Source organism: Castor canadensis, chromosome 13, assembly GCF_047511655.1.
Source record: "Castor canadensis chromosome 13, mCasCan1.hap1v2, whole genome shotgun sequence".
Lineage (NCBI taxonomy): Eukaryota > Metazoa > Chordata > Mammalia > Rodentia > Castoridae > Castor > Castor canadensis.
In genome coordinates, this window is record NC_133398.1 from 99,033,759 (window position 1) to 99,059,892 (window position 26,134).

General features: G+C 44.4%; 1 protein-coding gene across 1 annotated transcript in view; it reads left to right on the forward strand.

Moving 5' to 3' along the window:
- The first annotated feature begins 11,846 nt into the window (after nt 1-11,846).
- The window catches only part of LOC141415479 (uncharacterized), a 110,216-nt gene continuing 95,928 nt past the window's right edge, over nt 11,847-26,134 (forward strand). Inside the window, exons 1-3 of the mRNA XM_074052193.1 lie at nt 11,847-12,063; nt 12,369-12,667; nt 20,897-20,983. Of these exons, the coding sequence (XP_073908294.1) occupies nt 11,847-12,063; nt 12,369-12,667; nt 20,897-20,983 (603 nt within the window). The remainder of the gene's footprint in view (nt 12,064-12,368; nt 12,668-20,896; nt 20,984-26,134) is intronic.

The window sequence follows — 26,134 nt, forward strand, 5'->3', positions numbered from 1 at the left end:
CACCTTGGAACAGAAACTTGGCAAAGATACAAGCCAACACTTAGAGGATTTACACCTTTCCTGTACCCAGTTTCCAAAAGGCATGTCTATGGGGCTCTTCCTACGAGAACAGAAGTGACAGAGCAGACCACACACCAGGTAGCATGTCCGACATGCATCTGGCTCGTTGGTGTGCCATTTCTCCCAAAGACCTGCAGAGTGGCCTGTCTGTCTGTGGCTGTCAGGTGACCACGAGGGCTCAAGAGGAAGGGAAACAGAGTCAGGGCACAGCGGGTGGAGGGGTTGGGCAAGTGTGCTGTTGGGTGTGGGGGTTAGGGAAGTCCTCTCACATTAGGTGACATTTGAGCAGGAAGAGGTAAGCCTCCTGGATACCTGGAAGGAAAGCATTTGAAGCAGAGGGAAGGCAAATGCAAGGCCCTGACACAGACAGAGCCTGGAGGGTTGAAGGAAAAGGAGGGAGGCCTGGGTGGCTGGAGCAGGGTGAGTAAGAGGAATTATCTCCCTCCGGGCAGGGCAGAGAGCATATGCTGTATGACCAGCCAGGACATTGGCTTTCACTGTAGGTGACAAGGGATGACATAGTGGCTTCTGAGCAGCATGTGTCCTGGGCCAGGTTCTGAAGCACACATCAAGAAATAGCCACTGTGACTTCTTCCTCCTTCAGTGTGACACAGAGAGTCAGGACACCTCCACCCCTGCTGCTTCATCATCCAAACTGAGGATTTCTCAGGGTGTGCGTGATCCTAAAGATGACTGCCAACTTAGACTCCACCGTGCTGCCTCCTCTTGTCCCCAAATACCACACACTGGGTAATACATGAAGGATAGACACAATTTCTCCCAGTTCGTCTGAGGAGGACTGTGCCTACTTCCAAAATGGCACCTCAGTGCTGGGTCCTCACACCACAGAAAGCCGACAAAGCCAAGATACTGGCCTCTGACTCATACATAAAACCTCAATCCAATCCATGAGGGCAGAGAACCCCCAGCCTGATCACCCACCAAAATCTCTACCACTTAATACTATTGCTTTGGGAATTGCTAAGTGTGAGTCACTCATCACTGGAAAAGTGCCAAACTAGACAAAAAGATCGGAGGGATATTCCCCAGCATCTTCTTAGCTATCAGGTGCAGAAAATAGGATGAAGGCAGAACTCATTCTTCTAAGTTGTTTATTTGTGGACAATAACCAAGTATAAATTTTGTTCATTGATACAAAAAAATAAAACCTTATTTTAGACCCTGGGATGTTACTATTCTGTGATGGGTTTTGTGGGGATGTCATTCATTTTACATAGAGAAGACTGGAAGGAAAGGAAAAAGAGGGATGCCCCAATGGCCACCCCAAAACTTTCTAATTAGATTAGTAAAAAAAGGCAGGCATTGGTGAGTCCCCTCTGTCCAAAGGAAGCCTGTTGAGTTAGATGACTTTCTGCCACAAGGAGCAAAAAGCAAGGGCATCTCTGTTGTTCCTGGGTTGCTGTAACAAATCGCCATGAACTTGGTAGGTATAGCAGCAGAAATTTTTCTCTTCTACTTCTGGAGGCCAGAAGTTGTGGGAGGTCACTGTCCCTCCAGAGTCTCTAGAAGAGTATACTTCCCTGCTCCTTCCAGCTTTTGGAAGTTCCAGGCATTCCTTGGTTTGTGGTTCTGACTGATCCTGTGGCCATTGTCACGTGGCCTACTTCTCCCTGTGTCTCATATCAGGACTTTCTTTACATCACAGTTCTGGGACATGGATGGATCTTTCCAAGAGCCACCATTTGATTTTTTTTTAAAGTAAAACACAACTTAACAGCCTGATAGTTGTCTATATGAGGCCTTAGAGTTTTCTGACTTCCTTAAAGATGCCTGGGGTGGCTGTAGAACATCTTGAAATACGATGTTAACTGCACTTTTATTTATTTATTTATTTATTTATTTATTTATTTTTGTGATGCTAGGGATTGAACCCACGGCCTCACACATGCTAAGCAAATGCTCTACCACTGAGCCTCTTCCTTATTTACCTTTTTCTTTTCCCCCATTCAGTCGGGCATGACCTGCATTCTAGTGATCCTTGAATGAACCGCCATCTTGAAATTGTGAACCAGAGCCCCTGAGCCTGGTGCAAGGGCTCCTTAAGCTGCAAGGGGCAGCTCAGGCAGGGCACAGTCTCTGGAGTACCCTGTTCCCCAAAGGAAGTAAGCACAGTAAGCAATACCCAGAAACCTCTAGGAGACTCTGGGGTGACTCACTTAGTGTGGCCAAAAGGGTCGTCTATTGAGAAATGGCCTTGTCGTCTCAGTCAGACATTCTGAGCACCAAACCTTAACTGAAAAACTGACTTACTTTGGGAATGGAAGTAATATTCCACCAGAAATTGAGAATTGATTGCAGACAGAAAACGAAGGGCCAGTGTGTGTGTGTGTGTGTGTGTGTATTTGTGTGTGTGTGTTACTGGGGATCAAACTCAGGGCTTCGTGCATGCTAGCAAGCACTCTATCACTGAGCTACATCCCCAGCCCTAGTTTGGGTCTTAAATATCCCTTAACTGAAAGAGATGAATCAACTGGGATTGTAATACATATATGCATGAAAATGACAGAAGAAAATTCCTTGTGTAGCTATTTTTATCTCAAACTAGCAAAAATGTCATGCTTCTCTTTAAAAAAACAATTAAATGTCCCCTCAAAGGCTCATCTGTTAAAGACTGACTCCATGTGGCACTGTTGGGAGGTAAGACCTAGTAGCTGTCCTCAAATCATTGGGGTTGAGGGGAGGGGTCCTTGAAGGGGATAGTGGGACCCCAGCCACTTACTCTTTTTTCTCTTCCCAGCCTTGAGTGAGGTGAGTGGCTTTGCTCTCTCTGCCCTGCCATGATGTGTCACTAACTTGTCACAGGCCCAAAAGTAATGGGGCCAATCAGTCACAGACTGGAACCTTCAAAACTCTGACCCAAAATAAATCTTTCTTGTTCTCAATTGATTGTCTCTGGTATTTGCTATAGGATGCTAACTACCACGTGAAGAATACATAAATACCTCTTAGAACAGAAAAGTAGTGCAGGTAGGAATTTCCTGGGAGTGACATTGGCATAGGATGCCCAGCATTTGGTTAAATATTCTGGGTTTATCTCTAAGGCAGTTTCTGGCTAAGATTAACATGGACTGCTGGGCTGAAGAAGGCAGACAGTCCTTCCCTACATGAGGGAGCATCATCCAATCCACTGGAGGTCCCAACAGATTGGAGGGTGAGATGCATTGTTGAATTGCTTATGTCTCAGATGGGATTTCCTAGGAAAGACACTGGGACTTTGATATATGTGGGTGAGAGGTGGATGAGTCAGGACTCACAGCGGCCATCCCAGGAGAGAAATGCAGAAGGAGCAGGGGGGCTGTGGGGAGTCTGGAGCTGAGATGGCCCCTCAGACTTATCCCAACCTCTGCATAGCATCCCTCTCACAATGGACCAGGGAAGGTGTATGCCTCCCACCACCAGCTTTCTAAGCTGAGGTGAGCTCCCCAAGACAGACTCAGCAGCGTTGTCACCAGCCAACACTCATGGCAGCTTGCCCGCGTGCCCTGAGGGAGTCTGGGCCACACAGCACAACGTCCACTGTACCTTCCTTGTTTATCCAAGGAAGGGGATTTTTTTTTAACTAAACAATCAAGAGACCAAGTCATCCTCTATGGTATATGGGGAGGTCTTCCTTGAGTGTTTAAGAGCTTTGACAAGCAAAGCTGAGTAAGAAACAAAAAAAGAAAACTTGTCCTCACTGAGTGCTGAAAGAACTCTACAGCAATTGACAAGAACACTGAGACACTAGGATTTGGAAAGGAAAACAAAATGTCTAAGGTGCTTGCACAAAAGATTGGCATTAAAGATGGAGCCCTACATAGGTAGGCCGGCAGACTAGCATGAAGGCCAATGGTCTCAGACTAACATCTTAGGTTACAGCAGCTCTGGGCTTATTTATTTTGCCCCATCAGGTACACTGTGTTCAAAGAGTCTCCCTGTGGTACATGGAAAACCACAGTCCATTTTTTCAAAGGAGAAAACACACACACACACACACACACACACACACACACACACAGAGAGAACTATCCCAAATATATATATGTTCTGAGTTGTAATTATTTGCCATCCTCTGTTGCAGGAAAATAGAAGGCAGGAAAGAACCAGGTGATAGAATCAATTGTGTACATCATGGTTGAGAGAAAGACACCAAATTCAACACAGAGTTAACCTGACTGTAAACTGAAGCTTTCAGAGTTCACACTCACCAATGACCACCTCCCTTGGCATAGCACACTGGGGTTACCTCGGAGACCATTGTGAAAAGACCATTTTCTTTTATTTTATGGTATGTTGAATCAATTTATAGACACCAAAGCATTTGTAGTGGCTCTTGACCCTTTTTTTTCTTTTTTATTAGGATAGATTCGTTGGGGAGGGGGACTCATTGTGACAATTCTGAATAGACTTACATTGTACATTGGTTAGATGGCCCCCACCTTCACTCCCCCTCAACCCCTTCCTTCCACACCTAAAGCAAGAGGGTTCATCATTGTATTTCACATATGTATATGAAGTCCATCCCCCATATTCCCTCACCTTCATCTCCTCCATTCCCTCCCTTCCATAAGTATCTCCCTCCCTTCCAATACACACACTGTACCTATTTTGCAGTCCTGTCTTTTGTTGTTAATTTCAAAGTCGACATTCAAAGGGGTTTCTCAATGTAGCCACACTGTGAGTACACTTTACTTTGGTCAATTCAACCCTCTCTGTTACTCTCCCTTTCCCCTTCTCTCCCACCCTCGACTTTTCAACAGCTTTCAATACATATCGTTATATCCTCCACCTGCCCAGATGTTATGTATTTCAATATTGCTGACTATCGTTCTCTTTTCCTTTCCCTCCTCCCCCAAGTTCCACAGAGAAATTCCACTATTACGAACATGTTCTACATACAGGTTTGTGTATGGTCGTGTTTGGTTTTGTGGATATGTTTATCGTGTCTTATAGCATTTTCCCCTGCAGACAATAACTTCTCTCTGCAAAAAACCCTATCTTCCCTTCTCTCCTATTGCATTTCAAGTACAATTTAGATTGAAGGATGCCTTCTACAATATCAATGCTTATAGGAAAAGAAAAATCAGACCCCATGCTCCTGAAATTTCCCCAACAGAAAAGTACTTCTCCATGGTATGTATTTAGTAGCTTAATTCAACACAAACTCTCTGTTGGTCTGTGTGCAAGTGTTATGGCAGGCATTGAGACACACGCTCGACTAGGACACCATCCCTACTTTCAAGGTGTGAGCAAGACTCTTCCAATAGTAAGCAGGAAATTCCAGGACAGCACGTAAAAGAAATGATGACAGGATGCTTTGGAAGCCACCTGCCCACTCCTGCAAAGGAAGTTAGAGAATGGGGAAAGATTTCATGAGCTCAGGCTCATGAGCCTCACCTTAGAAAATGAGTAGGAGTTAAGTGGAGGAAAAGTCCTTTAAGAGACCTCAGGCTTGGGGAAAAAGAACTGAAGGCTAGAGAGGAAAGAAATGGCATGTTCAGATGCATAGAGTCATTGAAGAGGAACATGACCAGAATTTTCTTTAGACTAGTTGTTCTGGCAGCTCTGTGAGGAAGGATTTAAAGGAGATGACACAGAATTGATGAGACCAATGAGGAATTTCTTATGGAAGTCCAGGTAAGAGATCCACTTAAATGAGGGACAAATGTGAGAACCATTTTAGAAGTAATAAGAGAGCTGGGTTACTGACAGGACTTGGGAGGGAAGGGAGGGAGAAATTAAATGTGGGTCCAGGGTCTCTGGATTAAGCAACTGGGTGAGTGGATGGATAGATGGATGGATGGATTGATGGTGGATGGATTGACAAATGGATGTATGTATGAATGGATGGATGAACTGATGGGTAGATGAATGGTTGGATGGATGAACTGATGGGTAGATGGATGGATGGATGGATGAATTGATGGGTAGATGGATGGATGGATGGATGAATGGATGGATGAACTGAAGAGTGAATGCATGGGTGGAGAGGAGATGAATGAATGGATGGATGGATGGATGGATGAATTGATGGTGGAGGGATAGATGAAAAGATGGGTGGGTGGATAGAGGGGTAGATGGATGGATGGGTAGATGGGTAGGTGAATGGATACACAGATAGTTGGACAGACTGACTTTAGGATGGCAAAGTTTGAGGGAATAGTTTAAAATGTGTGACTGTAAATCTTTGAACAGAGGTCTAAGGTAAACATGAACTTGGAATAATTCACATACTCAAACCTCATAAATGTATGGAGTTTTGTTAGGTTTTATGTTCTTAATTCACTGCTGTATATCCATCACCTAGAACAGTGCATACACGTTAGATACGGTAATTAAACTCTTGGGAAGGAAAGGAATGGGTAGAGAGGTGAGCAGAATGAGAAAGAAGCCATCAGAGGATACACAACCACATAGAACTAGACACTTCATTGGGATCTCCACTGCTACCACTGCAGCATCAAGCACCAACTCTACAGTTCAAGTTTAATCAAAATTATGAAATAATGCTCAACTCATGCAATTATCTACAGATTAATAGAAAAAAGATGAGAATTTTCTTAATCTCTTACAGTGCAGAGAAAGGTCCACTTTATATATTTTGACTAATTTTTATGAGTTAAAGTAGATTTCATAAAAGGTTGAGAAAGTCACCCATGCACATGCAGACACAAACCCTGCATCTTTCATCTATTAAAAAAAATGGCTTGGAAAGAACAAATTACCCAATAATAAAAGGACACACGTTGGTGTCCAGACTCATATTCTAGTGCCTACTCAGAAATCCCATTCAAATGATTAAATGGCACTTTAAAACAATCCTGTGTCAAGCAACCCCACTCCCATACTTTTGGTGAATAACACCAAGAGGCAAGTCAGAAGTCCCGGAGTCATCCCTGACACCTCCTTCCCCTCATTTCCCATAGCTACGTCATCCCCAGGTCCTGTCAACCCAGCATCCTGTCTAGTCCTTCTCCCCCATCACCCACTCCAGTCCAAGGAACTTCCACTTCCCCCTGGACTTCGGGAACAGACCACTAATTGTCCATCTTTTCTGGTCCTCTAGATGACAGATGTCAGTCTTCTTTTATTTGTTTGTTTGTTTTCCTCAAAATGTAAACCTGATCACATTCCTCTCCTACACAGAGCATCTTGTTGGCTTCCCGTGGCAGACAGGATGAAGACAGCTCTCCTTTAAGTGGCCTAAACTTCACCATATGTCCTCCATGTCTCTCAAGCCTCATCTGGTCCTACTTTCCTTGCCATGTCTGTGCTTGACATTCCTTCAGGTCTTCATACAAGCAGGAACAATCTTTCTCATTGGTCCCCCCAACCCAAGCCAATCCTTGAGTCTCAGATAACTCTACTCATCCTTCATCCTTCAACTTGAACATCTCTTCCTCAGCCCAGGGCAGATTTCACTGGTAGATGAGTTGATGGAACTGCTCTGCTATCCCTCAGAGCACATGACCTCACTGCACAATCATGCATTGTCTTTACTGGGTAATTAGACTCTCATTCGTGCAATCAACAAATAATATCTGCTTTGCTTCCAGCTGGACCATACACCTCATAACTGGTTTTTGGTCATTATTATACTAACATCTAACTCTATGCTGTGCTCAGGTAGGAATTCAGTAATATTTGTTGAAGTGATGAATGAATTTATGTGTACACTTCCTCCAGAGGCTTTGGAAAATAGCTCCCCAAACATAAATACTACGTTTTTGCTCCCACCTCTCTGTTATAACACAGCTTGTGCCCAAAGGTCCTCTTTGACAAAGGGCTCAGTTATTCATCCAATTTAACTTCTCAAGTTGACGGAAAAACTAGAACAATACCCATGTCACAAGCTCCTTGTGTCTCTTCCCTCCACTAAAAAGAAGGAATGAACTAGAAATGCCAAATCAAAGGCCCTCCCATGCTATCCTTTACCATGACACATAACATGGACACTTTGCAATACAAATAAAGCATGAAATGTTTTTAAAGCATTACTTTGAGCAATTCATATATTATGGAAAGTTGTTTTCATATTACTGATTAACTATTCAGAATTTCAGAAGGTGAAGATGGGCTTTGCAAGTACCTTCGAAATAACTTACACTGTCTTTTAGTTAGGGTTTACTCACTTCCTCAGTCATATGAAGACAGGTCTTATTGATGTCATTATTATCAGGGCCCCCAATCAATAATTGCCATTTTCAAAACTTGCAGATTTCTTTCTTTTCTCAAAAAATCAGGCCAGTTCATCTATTTTAAAACAATGTCCAGAGGTTGCAATTCTAGTTTATAGATATTATTGTTTCCTTTTTGCTTCCCTCCCCAAAATACTAATGTTTAAAGAGAGAGTGTTGATGAAGCGTCTTATGAAAATTGAAAACACAAGGAACAAGGGCTCAGAATATCTGAAATTTCTGAGGCAACAGAAACCCATGTGAAAGGTGTTTAATCTTTTGACTGAAGCAGCTCCTGAGCAAATTGTCTTTGGGTCCATTGCACTGATTAAGAAAAATTCCATTTATGACTTAGTTGGTTCAAAGACCTCACAGCTTATGTGTAAGAAGGTTCCTTGCAGGAACTGCAGAACTGGGTCTATATAAATCCAACATGGGTAGTGAAAATTCTTTTCTCACATTCAAGGAGATGGTCTTCGTGTGTGTGTGTGTGTGTGTGTGTGTGTGTTTGTGTGTTGTGGTACCAGGGATTGAACTCTGGGACTCACACTTACAAGGCAGGTGCTCTACTGCTTGAGCCACTCTGCCACTCCTGTTTTATCTTGGTTTTTTTCGAGATAGGGTCTCTCAAACTTTTTTTACCCTGGTTGCTTCAAACCACAGTCCTCCTGATCTCTGCCTCTTAAGTAGCTAGGATTATAGGTGTGAGCCACCTCGCCAAGCTCAAGGTGATTGTCTTAATGGAGGTTTCCCCAGAACCAATCCTGAGGACAGATCTGAGTAATGATTTGAGAGTGGGGAGTGAGAAAATACATCAGGCAAACACTGATAAAGGCACATTATCACCAAAGTCATCCTTGTGGATAACTAACAGGAGTCCAGTCCCAGTGAGGAACTTGGGGAGCCAGTGAAAAACACAGAGGTCAGAGTGACTCCAGTGCAGAGGCAGGGGAGCTGGGGTGTTTATACACCCGTCAGTTCTTCTTTCCAGGTTGCTTCCAGAGCTGTTATGTGCTTGCTTTTCTAGCATGTCCTGTGAGGGCCAGAAAACGGCCAAATGCAGATGCTGACAGATAGAAGTTGCATTTGTGTCTTCAGAAGGGTAAAGGAAGGGGCCTGGCACCAGCACCAAGACATCTGCCACCAGGTGTGCACTGTGCAAAACCAACTCCCGTTTACTGATGCTTGCTCCATGCATGGTCCTCTGAATTTATTATTTCATTCTCCAACAATAACAGCCCTCTGAGGTAGGTATTATCTTTACTAGCATTTTACAACTAAAATGTCAGCTTCTCCAAGGTCATGCATTAGTGTTTAGCATGGTGGATCTGGCTCCAAAGTTTCCATTCTGAACAAGCGCTGTCCCTGTCCCACCATGACTCCACACAGACCCCCCCATTCCACCGGAGCTCAGCTCAGGCAGGACCGAGACCAGCCTGTCCTTCCTGACCCCCAGTCCTTCCTTTGCTGGTTCTTTCCCGTTGGCATTCTAAAGCCATGCCAATTATTCAACAGTCAGTTGACCAAATGCAGGCCAACCTTGTGCAGTGTAGAGGAGCTCTGTGAGCCTTTGAAACTTCCAAGCAAACACTCCGTGTGGCAAAGGCTCAGGGAGAAAGGAGGTTGAATGAATCTTCACAGCGTGTGACTAAAAGCAGACCTGAGCCACCAAAGCTGCAAGAGGTGGCCCCGCACTTGGAGGCACAAAGTCTCTGTTATCTGCAGTTGGAGAGGAAGTTCCTGAAATTGTTAGTAATTGTACGATGAAGCCTGGGATCCTCCACCTCAAAACCAAAATGGGACCAGTGACAGCACTAATGTAGACTGTCAAATTATTTTCAGAGATTTCCCCTCCAACAGAGAAAACTCCACCTACCTAAAATAACCTCCCTTTACTAGAGTCATTACTGTGGCAGTAATAAAAGGCTTTCTTTTATACAACTTGCTGTGGACTCCGTGAATTCAGACCAACCCAAAGGCCTGTTCTTCTCTGAAAGTATCATAATGACTTCCTATATACACTCGCGCATTTAAGTCACAGTCTTTTAATTTTGTCTTGAATAAACCCTGAACTATTTACAGTGCTAATTTCTTAGGGACCCTCCTTATTTTTTTTCTTTTGTATTTGTCCAAAGAATCTCCTTCGGTTCTTTGATTCCATGGGAAGCCCACTACTGAGGGAGAAAAACATCATTTGCCCTGTAATCTTTTTAAAACTAGAAAGCTGTTAGTTATGTGTGGTGGTTCTTGCCTGTAATTCCAGCACTTGGGAACCTGAGGCAGGAGGACCTTGAGTTTGAGGCCAGTGTGGGCCACACCTGCAATCCTGGCTACTTGGGAGGCCAAGATCGGGAAGATCAAAGCTCTTCCGTCTCCTCCTCCTCCATCTCCTCTTTCCCCATCTCCTCCTCCCCATCTCCTCCTCCTCCCCATCTCCTCCTCCTCCTCCTCTCTTTCTTTCTTCTTCTTTTCTTCTTCTCCTCCTCCCCCTTCCCCTGCCCCTTCTCCTTCTTCTTTCTCCTCCTTCTCCTCCTTCTTTCTACTACTTCCTTTTTTTCCTCAATACTGGGGTACTCAGAGCTTCACACTTGCTAGGCAGGTACTCTAACACTTGAGCCACTCTGCCAACCCTTTTTTGTGTTGGGTTTTTTGATAGGGTCTCCAGAACGATTTGCCCAGGCTGGCTTCAAACCACGATCCTCCTGATCTCTGCTTCCTGAGTAGCTAGGACCACAACCTGCCAACACCTTGATCTTGGACTTCCAGCCTTCAGGACTGTGAGAAAATTAATGTCTGTTTAAATCTCTAGCCTGTGGTATTTTGTATGGCAGCCAGAGTGAACTGATACAGTCTCCATCCATGCATCCATGAATCCCCTGCCCCCTCAGCATCCTGCTTCCTTTGGATGGAGCTGGACTAGGCATCCATCCATCCACCCATCCATCCATCCGTCCACCCACCATCCATCCATCCATCCACCCATCCATCCATCCGTCCACCCACCATCCATCCATCCATCCACCCATCCGTCCACCCATCCATCCATCCATCCACCCACCATCCATCCATCCATCCATCTGTCCACCCATCCATCCATCGTCCACCCATGCTTCCATCCACCCGTCCACCCGTCCATCCATCCACCCGTCCACCGGGGCCTGGCGGGAGGCACGCACCCTTCCCCCGCGGCAGGCAGCGACGCCCAGAGTCTGGGCCGGACGATGCACTCCAGAGCGCGGCTCCCCAGCGCATCTCAGAGCCCAGGCCTTCCGGGACCGCTCCCCGCCGCTTGGCAGGCTATGGGATAACGGAAATTCCGGCGCGTCCGCCGCTGCCACCGGGACCCTACGCGCCAGCAGCGGCTTCCCCGGGAACTTCCTTCAGCCCCAGGATCACGCCGGTGAGGTGGGGGGGCGGAGCGCGGCCGCGTCCTGAGGTGACTCGCGGGGTGGCAGAGCGCAGGGCCCCAACCCCGCCCCCACCCCCGGGATCGGACTGAGCTGGGGGAGTGGGGGGTGCGCGGCGGCTGGGCTGGGGGAGCGGGAGGGGGGCGGGGGGGCGCGCGGGGCGGGGCCAGGGCGGGTGCGCGGCGGCGTCGGCGGCAGCAGTATGAGGCATGCGCTCGGGGTCCCGGTCGCGAGGAGGAGGATGTGGCGCGCAAAGGGGAAGTGGGTGCCGGATACAAGCTGGGAGGTAAGAACCGGAGCGCGAGGGCCGGGAGGGGCGGCGCGGCAGATGGCGGGACTCGGCCCCGCCGGACATCCCGGGCATCGAAGGCGCCGAGCGGGGGCGCGGCGGACGGGCGCCCTGGCCAGGGTGAGGGCCGGTAAGGTGGGAGCGAGGAGCGCGGCCGCGTCTTGAGGTGACTCGCGGGGTGGCGGAGCGCGGCGCCCCACACCCCCCAACCCCCGGGGACGGGCTGGGCTGGGGGAGCGGGGGTGGGGGCGGGGGGGCGCGGGGCAGGGCCAGGGCGGGTGCGCGGCGGCTGGGCTGGGGGGGCGGGGTGGGGGGGAGGCGCGGGTGGGGGGGAGGCGCGGGTGGGGGGGGCGCGGGGCGGGGCCAGGGCGGCTGCGCGGCGGCTGGGCTGGGGGAGGGGGGGGAGGCGCGGGGGGGGGCGCAGGGCGGGGCCAGGGCGGGTGCGCGGCGGCGGCGTCGGCGGCGTCGGCGGCGTCGGCGGCGTCGGCGGCGTCGGCGGCGTCGGCGGCGTCGGCGGCGTCGGCGGCGTCGGCGGCGTCGGCGGCGTCGGCGGCGTCGGCGGCGTCGGCGGCGTCGGCGGCGTCGGCGGCGTCGGCGGCGTCGGCGGCAGGAGCGGCGGCAGCGGCGGCAGCGGCGGCAGCAGTAGGAGGCGTGCGCTAGGGGTCCCGGTCGCGAGAAGGACGAGGAGGATGTGGCGCGCGAAGGCGAAGTGGCTGCCGAAAACAAGCTGGGAGGTAAGAGCTGGAGCGCGAAGGCCGGCGCGGCAGACGGCGGGACTCGGCCCCGCCGGACATCTCGGGCATGGGCGGCGCCGGGCGGGCGCCCCGGCAGGGGAGAGGGCCGGTGAGGTGAGGGGGCGGAGCGTGGCCGGGTCCTGAGGGTGACTTGTGGGGTGGCGGAGCGCGAGGCCCCACACCCCCGGGGACGGGCTGGGCTGGGGGAGCGGGGGGCGTGCGGGGCCGGGGCGCGGCCAGGGCGGGTGCGCGGCGGCGTGGGCAGCAGCGGCAGCAGTAGGAGGCGTGCGCTCGGGGTCCAGGTCTGGAGAAGGGGCCGGGCTGAGCGAGGAGGAGGCATCCCAGCTGCTCCTGAGCCCTTGACAGCAGGGGTCCCCCGCGCCAGTCTGTGTTGGGGCCGCGGGAATCTCTTTATTTACATTACATCATAAGGTAAAATCATTTTTTCTGTCTCAAGTAAAAATTTCATTATTTCCTTGGGTCATTGAGGTCTCCTTGTTACTTTAAGAATAATTTAAAATCAGGTGTAATGTGATGCCAGGCAGTCTTCTCCTGTAACTCTTATCATGTGCTCTTTTTTGGGTGGGGGGATGCGGGTAGGTACTGGAGTTTGCACTCAGGCCTTCACACTGGCACTTACTGTTTCAGCCATGTCTCCAGCCCTGAATCCTGTGCTCTTTTTTGACTGATAGGCCATGTCGTGGGAGAAAGATTTAAGATTGAGATGGCAATTATGTCCTGCTTATTTAGAGACACACCAACAGTGTTTTTAAAAATGTTACTTGTAACATTAATAATATGAAAGATCTGTGGTTAGTAGTTATGCTTGTTTGTGCCATACACATGTGTATCAGTTTTTCTTTACCCTTCTCCCTTCTTTCTTTCTGTGCAAGGAAAGTTTTTTTTAAATCACCTTAACTAAGTGACTTTGGTGATTTAACATCCCAAAAGATCCACAGTTTCTTCATATACTACTCTAACCTCTTCTGGGAGCCCAACCATGATGTAAGCATTTTCATTCATGAATTTGATGATTCCACATCACTTTTTTTACTTTGTATACTGAGCTATTTCCTGGCATGTACACACACCAGTTTACCATTAGCCTATAAAGCAACGATAAAAGGTAGAACAAAGGATAAGTCTGGAGTTATTTTAATAGTGTTGGAGTTGCTCATACTGATTTGCATCAATGCAGTTTGGATAAGGTTCCTAGCCAAATAAATTGAAATCTAAAAACAGCTTAATTATCTCATGATTTTTGTGGATTGAATTGTGTTGTGAACATATTGACACAATATTTTTGTTCTCTCTGCAAGTTCAGAATGCTCTGCTATATAGCTCTTTTGTTATAAAGTAGTATTTCTCTTATGATTTGGTTGAAATGTAGAATTCTGCGTTATTTCAGAAAGGTTAGGCCTGGAATTTAAATTATGTTCTACTCAAATTATTTTTGGAGTGAATTTGTGTTTTTCTGAGCATTCTGTTACTCTTGAAACATTTTAAATAACTTTATTATTTTATATGTTAAAATATTTTATATTTTAAATAAACTCAATTATTATGGAACTGGCGTAACATCCCTTGTGTTGGAGTCAGATTTCAGCTCTCTTAGATTGTATTCTCATGTAGCTGTGGACTCCAGCTCTTCCTCCAGGAAGGTCAATGCTTGTAATTTAGTACTGTGTGAGAACAGTTCTTAAAGAAATATTTGGAGTTTTCCTCTGTAGGACCAAGTTGGAGGCTGGGCCTTTGGCCCATGGCATCTTTCAAGCCTCCTGTGGTTGACGAATGGTGAGCTGTAAAAAAAGTTCTTTTTCTTTGCTTTCTTAGGGTTTTCTGACTTTTTGGGATACTTAGTTGCCAAGAACATTTAGAATAAAATGAGTTGCATTTAGGAAGTACGATTTTAGCTCAGTTGTAATTCATGGTTCGAGTAGATGATTGAAAGTGAAACCATTTTGATTGATACCCTATGTTTCTCCCTCTTTTCCTCTCCCCCCTCTCTCATGCTGGGTATTGAACCCCTGCTCTCACAAATGTCTCATGCTAGAGATGATTTTTTTTAAAGCCTGGTGACAACTCACAGATTGTCACCTATCCTTAAATGATAGGAGAACTAAATGAAACTAGAGCTTCATGTTCCTTTAGGTTGAACTGAGTTGTTTGATGGGGAACAGAGATGAGTAGTCAGAGATGAGTGGTAGATGAACTAAGAGGTAGAAAATAAAGCAAGCTCGTGGTTATGCATTTGAAGACTTAAGTGGCATTTGTTATTTTTCCTAAGAACCAGATAGCTTTGTTATTTAAATATATATAAGGAGGAATCTATTTGTAAGTAATTGTTTTGTTGTTGTTTTGGGGATTGAACCCAAGGCCTTGTGGATGTTGGGCAAGTGTGTTCTACCACTGAACCAACCCCCAACCCCTATTTGTAAGTAATATTGAAGAAATGAATAGTTCTTTTTAAAAACTTTCTAATTTTTAATACTGTGTACTTCTGTAGGATTTATGAAAAGTTGGGGACTGTGATGATTAGTTTTCCCAGTGTTTGGAAAAATGATATATATAGTGTCAGCATTGTTGTTTTTGTCTTAACCTAAAGGAAGCAGTGATAGGTTAGTCCTCTGGCCATGAAGGCTTTAAGTTTTTCAGAGTCTTTTAGAACAAGTCCTTTTTGACTCCTGTCTAGTGCTTTTTTCCTTCAGTAGCTGGGACTGCTGGCCACAGGACTCAGGGTCCCAGCTAGCAATGCATTTTTTGCTGTCCTTTCTCAAGCCACTTCTGTGGACTGGGAGGTAGAAGCTGTTCTCTCTCTAGCCTACCCACCTTCTCCTTCTTACCAGGCAGTACTTCTTCTTTCATCACTTTTTTTGCAGTACTAGAGATTGAACCCAGGACCTACGCACGTGCTCTATGACTGAGTTATACCTCCAGCTTTTTTGGTTTTGATTTGTTCTTGACACAGAGTCTCTCTTCTACCTTTGCGCTGACTTACCTTCAGCTTAACTATTCCCCTCTCCTGTCTCCTGAGCAGCTAGGATTACAGGTATGAACCACCATGCCTGGCTTCTCCTTTTTGATTCTAGCCCAGCTTTTCATCTTGCCTTCTCAGACTTCACCTCTATGGAATGAGTTAGTATTGATGTTGAGAAGATTCATGTGTTGGATAACGTATTGTTCTAGAAATGACCTCTAAAGTTCTTTTCATCATGATAAGAAAATATAGGGATTTCACTTAATTGTTGCTTTGCTGATACTCAGCTGTTCTGTGTAATGGTTTGTTTTCCTTTTGGGTACTTGCTCCAGGTCTAGAACAAATATGTAAGTTCAAGCCATATAAGAAGAGTTTGAGCTTCTGCCTTTGTAGTGCCTCCTTTCTAGTGTACTTAGAAGGCTAATTTTTTACATCTGACTTTACCACACTGTGAATATTACGTTAAGGAATATAAAAACGTTAAGGATTTTTGGTTTTTTGCGGTGCGGGGGCTTGAACTCAGGGCCTTCACTTTGAGCCACTCCACCAGCCTGATTTTTGTGAAAGGTTTTTCGAGCTAGGATCTTGTGAACTATTTGCTTGGGCTGGCTTTGAACCTTGATCTTCCTGATGTCTGCCTCCTGAGTAGCTAGGATTACAGGCATGAGCCACCAGCACCTGGCTATTGTTAAGGTTTTTTAAAGAATATGCTCAACATAAAATGTTCATTCTTCCTTGTTATTCTCTAAGATTTCAGGTCGAGGGCTCATAGTTTTGGAAAACAGACAAGTAATACATGATTACAGATGAAAAAGTATCTGCTAACCACAAACCTTTTATGTTCAAGTTAGTATTTATATTCATTTAGGTGTATTTTTGGAGTGGATTGATATAACTTATTAAAATGTATTGATTGCCAGTAATTTAGTAAATGCTCTTCCTGTTAAGAAACTCATGTGGATTGGGGAGTTGCTGTGGGTCCACTCTAATCAAAATACAGAATCTTTACTTGAGCATAGTCCCTGGGCTGCTATTGGCCTGGCTATTTGAGGAGGCCTTGGCATCATTCATTTTTGAAAGTTTCTTATTTAAAGATTCAGAGGGGCACACAAAGTTCCTGGTGTCTGGTAAACACTCCCTGCCTTATTCTTTCTCTCTCTGTGCTGATTGAGTCATTTGCTTTGACAAAGCTTCGATGGAGGTTTCTTCCACATTTAGTTTTATTGATGGAGGCTGTTGTGCTAAAAAGAAAGCTGTAACATGTGGAAAGGTGGTGAGTGGGTACTCAGAGCTTTTGAAGTACTTGTCTTTCTTCCTAGGGGTCCTCTAGAAATTGATCATAGATTACTTGGCCAAATTTAAAACCCAGGAATTTATTGCAGGCATTGTGGGTGGGAAGGAACATCAGTCTTTCTGTACTGAATTTAATTATTCTAAATATGACCCATTGCTGCTTGTATGAGTGCCTTCTGATGCAACTATGGTGATAGCGATGACCTCTCTAACAGCGCTGAATATCCTTGACAGCTTGCATCTGTCCTCTTCAAGTATTTTTAGTCTGTCTTGCCTCTGTGGCTGTGTCTGGAAGAACTGAGGATGGATTGAACTGCTCTGGGGCTGCTCCAAGTTGTGGCGGACGCTCTTTGCTACTGTCTTCACCATCCTACCACAGTCCTGCCCTGATGAGGCTCCTTGCCTTTGTCATTTGGTGGATTAACAGAGACAGAACCATTTGTTAGTAAAAGTAAAAAGTCATGATTATCAGAACGCTTTTTAAAATAAAGTATGGCTAGTGTTGATGGTGCCTAACAGTGTGAAAGTACTCACAGCCACTAAGCTGTATGGGGATCAAAAATGGCTAAAATGCTTAATTTTATGTTCAGTATATTCTGCCCCTATTAAAAAAATTAAAACTTCAAATGGATTTGAATGAAAAATGGAAGTACTTTCATTACCCCAGGATTGAAGACTGCCTTAAATAAGTCATCAAAAATCACACTCATCTCACATACACACACACACACACACACACACACTCACATACACACACAAAAAAAAATCACAACAACAACAAAATAAGCTAATAAATGATGGTAATCAGACCCTGAGATTCATCTATACAGAAAGTGATTTTTAGGTCAGACTCCAATATTTGCAGTATTTATATTTGTAAGGAGGATTGACTGGTTTGTCTGAGGTTCATGGTGGACAGTTGGAAACAGTTTGTTTGGGGTTGTTGTCTGGGATGGTAAGCTGGCCCCACTTGAAATAAGAGTAGTTTGGATTGCAAGGATCACAGGTCACTAGGTTAGGTCAGATAGAGGCAGTATCAGTCTAAGGGCAGAATCAGTCTCAGCTTCCAGGACAGACACTAGAAGGGCAGTGGGATAGTCTGGGAACTGTCCCTGGAGTCTGGATGTTCTTGCTAGAGACGCCTTGGGCTGAGCTGGGATCTCTCCTGGAATGCCAAGACTCCTGTTTCTGCTATTCCCTTCCATTTCTCCTTGCCAGTGGGCTTTCTCCAGTAGTTTCCTTGCTTAAGTTGCGTGCACGTGTGGCCCACTGTGGTTGCAGTCATGGCCCATCCATGTCTTGACTCTAGTTCTAGTGCTCACTATCGTCTGACTTCACCTTCTGTGGCTCTCTCAGCTGGATACTTTGTTTTCGTAGACCAGGTGTTCATCGCAGTGGAAGGTTGACTAGGATCAGTGGCCTGCTGGTCATTTAGAGGAGTCAGAGTGAGAAGAGATTGTGTGAGAAGGGGCTGTAGCAGGGGCCCTGGCACCTTAAACTGTCTCCATTAAGCAGTAGAAAAGAATAGATATTGACTCCAAATGGGTTTCTTCTGTTCGGTTGCTGTAGTGATTAAACTTTTTGCAGAGAAAATGTTCACTGTAGCTACAGATAGGAGACCAAGCATCCTGAGTAGCCTCTGTATGTGAGTGTGTGTGTGCACGTGTGGGCATGTGTGTCTGTAATAAATCGCTGGTGGGTGGTGTTAACTGTCCCAAAGCTTGCACTTTGAACAGTGGCAACTCAGGATGCCCCAGAATGCAGTGTCTGTGTAGTCTTTCCTCTGAGGAGGTTCTCAGGTAGAATAAGGAGGTTTGGGGGATGCCAGTAACATCTGAGGTATCATAGTTCAGATGTTTGGGTGGGCCTTTTCCCCCTTCCACTAATCATAGGGCCATAAGATTAAAAGATTAGAAGGGTGCATCCTTAGAAAGAAAGAGAAATGTTGCCCTTAGAGTGGTTTGGGAGGAAGAGCACAGAAAGCAGCCTCTGTTTAAGCATCTGACACCTGTATACACCCTTATAATGGGCTTTTCTTCATATATCTTCCCTGTCTGTAATCTCTTGTTTTTCATGAATTCTCACAGTACAAGGAAGAAACAGAAGGAGAAAGTAGGAGTAGATGGCAGGTTGAAGCCTCTGAAACAACAGTTGTTTGGAGGTACTCTGTAAAAGGCTGAGAGCCTGAGCAACATTGAACTATTTGGATTTATAGTGGCTTAGTAATTGATGTTTCACAGTGATGACCTTGAATATATGGTATTCAGAAAAGCAACGCCTAGTATTATATCTGCTTAACAAAAGAGGAAAGTATATAACGTTTTAGTAAAACATAATCACCAAAGTAGTTTTAGTAGTTTAAGAATTTGAGTCCCTTTTTCTTTTTGGTGGTACTGGGGTTTGAACTCAGGACCTCATGCTTGCAAAACAGGTGCTGTATTACTTGAGCCCTCCATCAGCTTAATTTCTATTTCAGTAACAACTTTTTAAGGATATAATTCATATACCACAACAGAGGTGTAACATTTGAATATCTTTAAAAATTCAGTGGTTTTTAGTATATTTATGCAGCTGTCATCACTATCTAATTCTGCAACATTTTCATCACTCCAAAAAAGAAAATCTGTATTTATTAACAGTCACTCTCCATTCTCCCCTCCCCCAGGCAATTACTAATCTCCATTCTGTCTGTATGGATTTGCTTATTCTGGACATTTCATATAAATGGAATACTACAGTGTTTTTTTGTAACTGACTTATTTCTGTTGGTATGATGACTAACTTATTTCTGTTTGTATAATATTTTCAAGGTTCATCTGTGTTATAGCATGTATCATTACTTCATTTCTTTTTTTTTGCAGAACGGGGGTTTGAACTCAGTGCCTTGCACTTGCTAGATAGGCACTCTACCACTTGAGCCGTGCCTTCATCTCTTACTTCATTCCTTTTATGGCCAAGTAATACCCTTTTGTAAGGATATACTACGTTTTGTTTATCATTCACTGGTTCATGGGCATTTGAGTTATGCTGCCATCTGACCATTTTGAGAAATGCTGCTATGAGCGTTAAGTTTTTGTGTAGACATGTTTTCATTCTCTTGGGTAACATAATGAGTGAAATTGTAGCAATATATGATACAGATAATACTTTTTTTTTGTGGTATTAGAAATTGAATCCAGGGCCTCATGCTGGCCAGGCAAGCTCTCAACCACTTGAGCTATGCCCTAACTTTTTTGTTTGCGAGATAGGATATTGCTAACTTGGCCCAGGCTGGTCTTGAACTTGTAGTTCTCCTATCTCTTGTCTCCTGAGTAGCTGGGCATATAGCAGCATATTACCATGCCTAGCTCTATGCTTAACTTTTTTTTTTCCTTTTTGATCATGCTGGGTTTGAACCCAGGGCCTTGGACTTGCTAGGGTTGAGTCACAACCCCACCCCTTTTTGTTTTAGTAAATTTTGAGGTAGAGTCGATTTGTGTCTGGGCCAGCCTGGACCACGATCCTCCTGTTTCCCTGTATAGGGGTGACAGGTATATGCCACTACTTCCAACCATTGGTAGATACAGGGTCTTGGGAACTTTTTTGCCTGGATTGGCCTCAAGCTGCAGTCCTCCTGATCTTTGTCACCTGAGTTTCTAGGATTATAGGCTTCAGCTACCATGACCAGTTTAAACTTGATTTTTTAAGGAACTGACAAATTGCTTTGCTAAATGACTGCCTTGCATTATATTCCTGCTAGCAAAGTATGAAGGTTCCAATTTCTCTGCGTCTTTACTAACACTTATTATTGTCCATTCTTGTGGATGAGAAATGGTCTTTCATTGGATTTTGATTTTTTTTTTTTGTTGTTGTTGTTGTTGTTGTACTGGCGTTTGAACTTAGGGCCTTATGCTTGCTACGCAGGTACTCCTACTGCTTGTTCCACTCTGCCATCCCTTTTTTGTGGTCTTTTTTTCCAGATAGGGTCTCCAGAACTACTTTGGCCGGGGCTGGCTTTGAACTGTGATTCACCTGATCCTTGTCTTCTGGAGTACCTAGGATTACAGGTGTGAGCCACCATTGATTTGCATTGTTTTTTGGCTGTTTGTATGCCTTCTTTGTAGAAATATCTGTTCAATTTCATGTCCGTTGTTGAGTCAAGTCAATTACTGTTTTGTTGCTGAGTTGTAAGAGTTTTTTAAAAAAATTATTGTGTATATCATTATCAAGTAAACAATTTGCAAATATCTTCTTCCATTCTTGGGGTGCCTTTTCACTTTCTTGATAGTTTCTGTTTAAGTGCGGAAGTTTTAAATTTAAGTCCTATTTAACTTAAGTTGCTTAAGTTTTTGATGTCATAATTCAGAAGCCACTGCCTATTTCAAAGCCATGAAACTTTACACCTGTCTTCTATGAGTTTTATAGTTTTAGCTCTTTCTTCCATTTAGGTCTCTAGTTCACTTTTGAGTTAATTTTTGTATATGGTGTGAGGTTGGCTTTCAACTTTGTCTTTTGTGTATAGAGAGCTGTTTTTAGTGACATTTATTGAAATAAGACCATTATTTCCTCATTGAAGTGTCTTGCTACCCTTGTTGAAAATCAAGTGACTATAAATGTGTGGGCTTATTTCTGGAGTCTTAGTTCTATTTAGTTGACCTATATGTATTTATCCTTCTGCCATTACCACACTTTTAATTGTTGTAGCTTTGTAGTAAGGTTTGTTTTTTGAGACAGGTCTCACCACAAAGCACAGATTGACCTGGAACTGATTGCAGTCCTCCTTCCTCAGTGCTGGTATTACAGGTATGCACTACCACATCTAGCTATAGTGAATTTCAAAATCAAGAACTGCCAGGCCTCCTTCCTCCAACTCTTCTTTATTTTCGAGGTTGCTTTGGCTATTCGAGGTTTCTTACATTTCCATTTGAGTATTAAGATTGTTAATTTCTACAAAAAGGTAACTGGAATTGTTAAATCTGTGTATCTATTTAGGGAGTTAAAGTCCTTTCTTGGGGATCTGCTATATGCTTAAGAACTCTTGGCTAGCTCAAGCACTCTTGCCTCAGCAACATAACATGCTTTAATTTATTGACACAGTAGGCTGACTTGGTGAAACACTGTAGGTCACTTTTAGGCTGGAACTCTACTTTTCAAGTTCTAAGAGAGCTTGTAGGATGGTTTCTTGTAGTATGTGTTCTTTTGATGTGAAAATTTCCTGATGCCTTGCCTGTATAGGATAAAAAGTATTCTGGTTAACACACATTCCAGTTACTAGGAATTAGCAGATTACATATTAAATATTTAATTATCAGAGTTAAAACATGTTACAATAAAACCACGATACTGAAATTTATATAAGTTTTATTGTTGGATGCATTAGAAGATACTTTGGAATCTTGTACTGCAGGGGCCATGTGATCATCAGTTGTTATTATACTTTTGAGTTAGTTCACTTTCTGAACAAGTAATAGCAAAGTGCCTATTTGTGCCAGGCCCAGGGAAGGACAGACTCAGCTCCTGCACTCATGGAGCTAACAGGAGGAAGACTAACATTAATCAAGATGCCATGTGAATTCCAAGTAGAATACAGTGCTATGAATGTGAGTGCATTGGATCGTAAATGGATTTGACTAGTCTGAGTTTGGGGACACTTTCTGAGCAGAAATCTGGAGGAACATGGAGATTGATTGAGGAAAGAATTAGGGGAAGAAATTCCAGGTAATCAGGTGAGCTGGTTAGTGGGATATGTGGAGATGACGGGGTTGTTTTGGCTGTGTAGCTTTTGGGAAAAAGTATGTGAAGACCTAATTTGTCTTTGCTTTACTCTGTCCCTGGAAGAAATTACCTACTGTTTCTGAGCTTGCTTACTTACGTTAAAAAACTTACATAGCAGTTTTTATTTAGAGATAATTATATGAAAACACAAAGAAATCCAGGCTTCTGATTGTTTTCATATAATTCAAAAGTAATTATTTCTTTGTGACCTTCCATGATTGTCCTCTTGCAAATACAGTTCTGGTAAATTGAAACTTTATCTGATCATTTTTCGTAGTCTGACATTAGGATTTACTTCATTAACTATGTACTCCACAAGCCTGTAGAGATAAAAGTCTGTAGGGGAGCAGGTGAGGATGTAACTGACTCAAGCAGTTCATAATACTGTCGTAGGGCATTTGGAGGAACTGGGAAGACTTCCTGGTGGAGGTAGACTTTGGCCTGGAATCATTGATAGGTCAACATGATGGTTGGAGGAGAAAAATCAAGCAGAGGAAATGGAGAAAAGGCAAAACCAGGAGAGGTGGTGGTGGTGGCTGTGGCTGGAATTCATGGTGCATATGGGTAGATAGTCCTGAAATAGTAGTAGTGACTAGGAGCTTAGGAAGTCTCACTGAGGAGCCTGGGTTTTATTCTGTGCTCTGGGAGAGGCATTTATTTATTTATTTATTTATTTATTTTCAGAGGAGTGGAATTGATTGGATTGTCAGTTCTTCTTTCAGATGCTAATATGGACCACCTTCTGACCTCTTTAATCTCCTCTCCACTCTGCACAGACACCATATTAAATAATCTGGATTCTGATTGTGCCAGGATCTCATTCTTCCTCATGGCTATAGGCTTTGTACCTTGTTCTTGCCTTGATTTAGAAGTTACACCTTCCTCTAGAATGCAGTACACATCTCACACATGTGCTTTCTGACTCTGTGCCCTGGGTTTCAGCTTAGATTAGACTTGTCTCTTTCCAGATTGGATTGAGGACCCTTTCTCTGTGTCCTCAGTCATAGCATTCTATGGTTTTCCTGGCTGTAGCATTGGAAGTGCTTGTTCTCATTCTTCCTCAATTAGATGCATGTTTGTAGATGTCAGAGACTTGAGGCTTGGACTTAGAAAATGCTTGTACGTTAAGTGAATGAATGAGTAAGCAAATAGGAAGGACTGGAGTTAGGAAAATCACTCCTGGCAAGAATTGTCTGTAGTAAGAATTATCTGGGTTGAAGAAAGAACTTGTATGGCTGAGGGTGGGTGGGGGTGTGTATGTGTGTGTGTGTATGTGTGTGTTTTATCGTTTTGTCAATTTGATAGTGACTTGGAGGGACAAGGAATAGAGATAGGGTAGATGATTCTTCCAAGAATTTGGTAGTATATGCAGATTACTGGTGGAAACGATAGGGAAATTACTGATGTTCAAGGTGAGAAACAAAGTCACATGCTGGTGTATCTATTGGGCTATGAGTTTATTAGATTACCAACTGATGTTATAACAAGTGACTGCAATTTTAGTGGCTTAAAATAGCACATGTTTATTGTTTCAGGGTTTTCATGGGTTAGGAGTTCAGAATGGCATGGCCAGTCTGCAGCCTCCCAGCCCCAGCAGCCACAGTCCAGGTGTTGGCCAGGACTGGGCTCTCATGAGAAGGCTCAGCTAGGGAAGAATCTGCTTCTAAGCTTCTGCATGTGGGTCTTTCCCACATGGCAGCTTACTTCATCAGAGCTACAAAGGAGAGTCAGCTAGCAAGACAGAAGTAATTGAGAGCCCATCATCACCTTTGCCACATTTTGCTGGCGGGAAGCAAGTCTAGTCACGTAGAGGGGGAGGGGATTGCACAAAGGTATTAACATTGGGGATGGGGTTTATGGTAGGTGTATATCATGAAGTTTGTCTACCACGGTAGGGAGGGACAATGTGACTAGGAGACATTAGGGCAGTTCCTCAGATGGAAGCCCTGTAGAATGGAAAGATGGAAGCTTTCAGTAAGGGACATTTTGGAAGTGAAGAAGTTCTAGGAGAAGGTTAAGATGTGGCCTTGAGATGACCTTCTCAGGCAGCTTTCTTGGCTCTCTCCCTTCATCCCCATCTAGGGGCATAGGTGCCTTTTCATGTCTTCTCTCCTGTTTATAAATTATCATACTGTCTTATACCTGCCACTGATAAACCCATCTACCTTGCTAAAATTAAATTATTTACCAGAGGTTCCTGGCCATTGGAGGGGTCTGCTTTTATGAGGTTGTTGAGGATGAAATGAAGTGATCCATTTGGGAGTATTTTATCTGAGGTAATGTGATATGCAAACTAAAGGTATTAAATATGCAACCTTTTCTCCCTGTAGTAAGTAGAATGCATGAAATTTAAGTTATATTTTCCTTTTTAACTTGGGTTCATGTTATATATGTTATTGAACTGGGCTTTGTTTAATACCGTGATATTTTCAGGGTCTTTTGAGTGGAGTGTTGCTTTTATGATAAGTGATCCCAAACTGCTGTACCTTTCAAGGTCTTGTGTTCAGTTTTTACTGTTTAAAAAAAACCTGTCTTTGCTATTCCTTGTCACTCTTTTGCTTCTGCTTCTATGTCAGTTTTTAGCTCTCTTTCTTCTGGTTTGTTGCCTCTGATCTTCTGTGGGCTTGGCAGCCTGATAATTAAGCTTGTTAGAACTGTGAGTAGTTTAATAGTAACTATGCTAGGAATGTGGGTCAGAGAGCCTCTTCTTGCAGTAAAGTAGGTGAGCTGGTGTGCGTGGACTTTATAAAAATCTCTTGGCCTTTCGAGTGTGTCCTGGCTTCCTTCCTAGTTCTAGCTGTGTTTGGATTAAGAGAGGCCCAGATAGCTGAGTTCCATTCAGGGACATGTGGCTGCCATTTTCTCGGTATACGCCTCAACGCTCTGTTATGAGAAACTGTGTCATTCCTGCTTTAGCTTTGATGAGGTTTCAGTTTTTTGAACAGTAGTGATAGGTGACGGGTGGTCTGGTTCATGGACCAAAAACTGTTTGAGAAGCACAGAAAATCTTCTTTAGACAAGATCAATATCCAGGCATGCACAGCAGTGTCTGTGCCACTGCCTCAGTGCCTTTAGGAAGTCCACCTCCCAGGTTACATTACAGATAATCTGTGCTGCTCCTCAGTATGTCCATTGGCTTTAGCTTTCTGCCAGAGCAACCTGAGTACTTTCTTTGTGGAGCAGCATTTCTGAATTCCTAGGGAGTGAGTCCTGCGTTCTTGTGAAAATAATAGCTCAGAACAGTATGGGGAGCCTGGTCTGGGGCCCTGGCCAAATGCCCGGCCCTGCCTTGGCATCCTCTTTTCTAGAGCAGGCATAATGTCTTGTACCTTTTAGGATGAAAAAATTTTATGTAAGAAAATGATTGTCGTATGTATGCAGTATTAGATGAAAGACCTAGTTTGTTGGGTTGGTTCTGTTGGTATTTTATCTTCGAGTAGTTA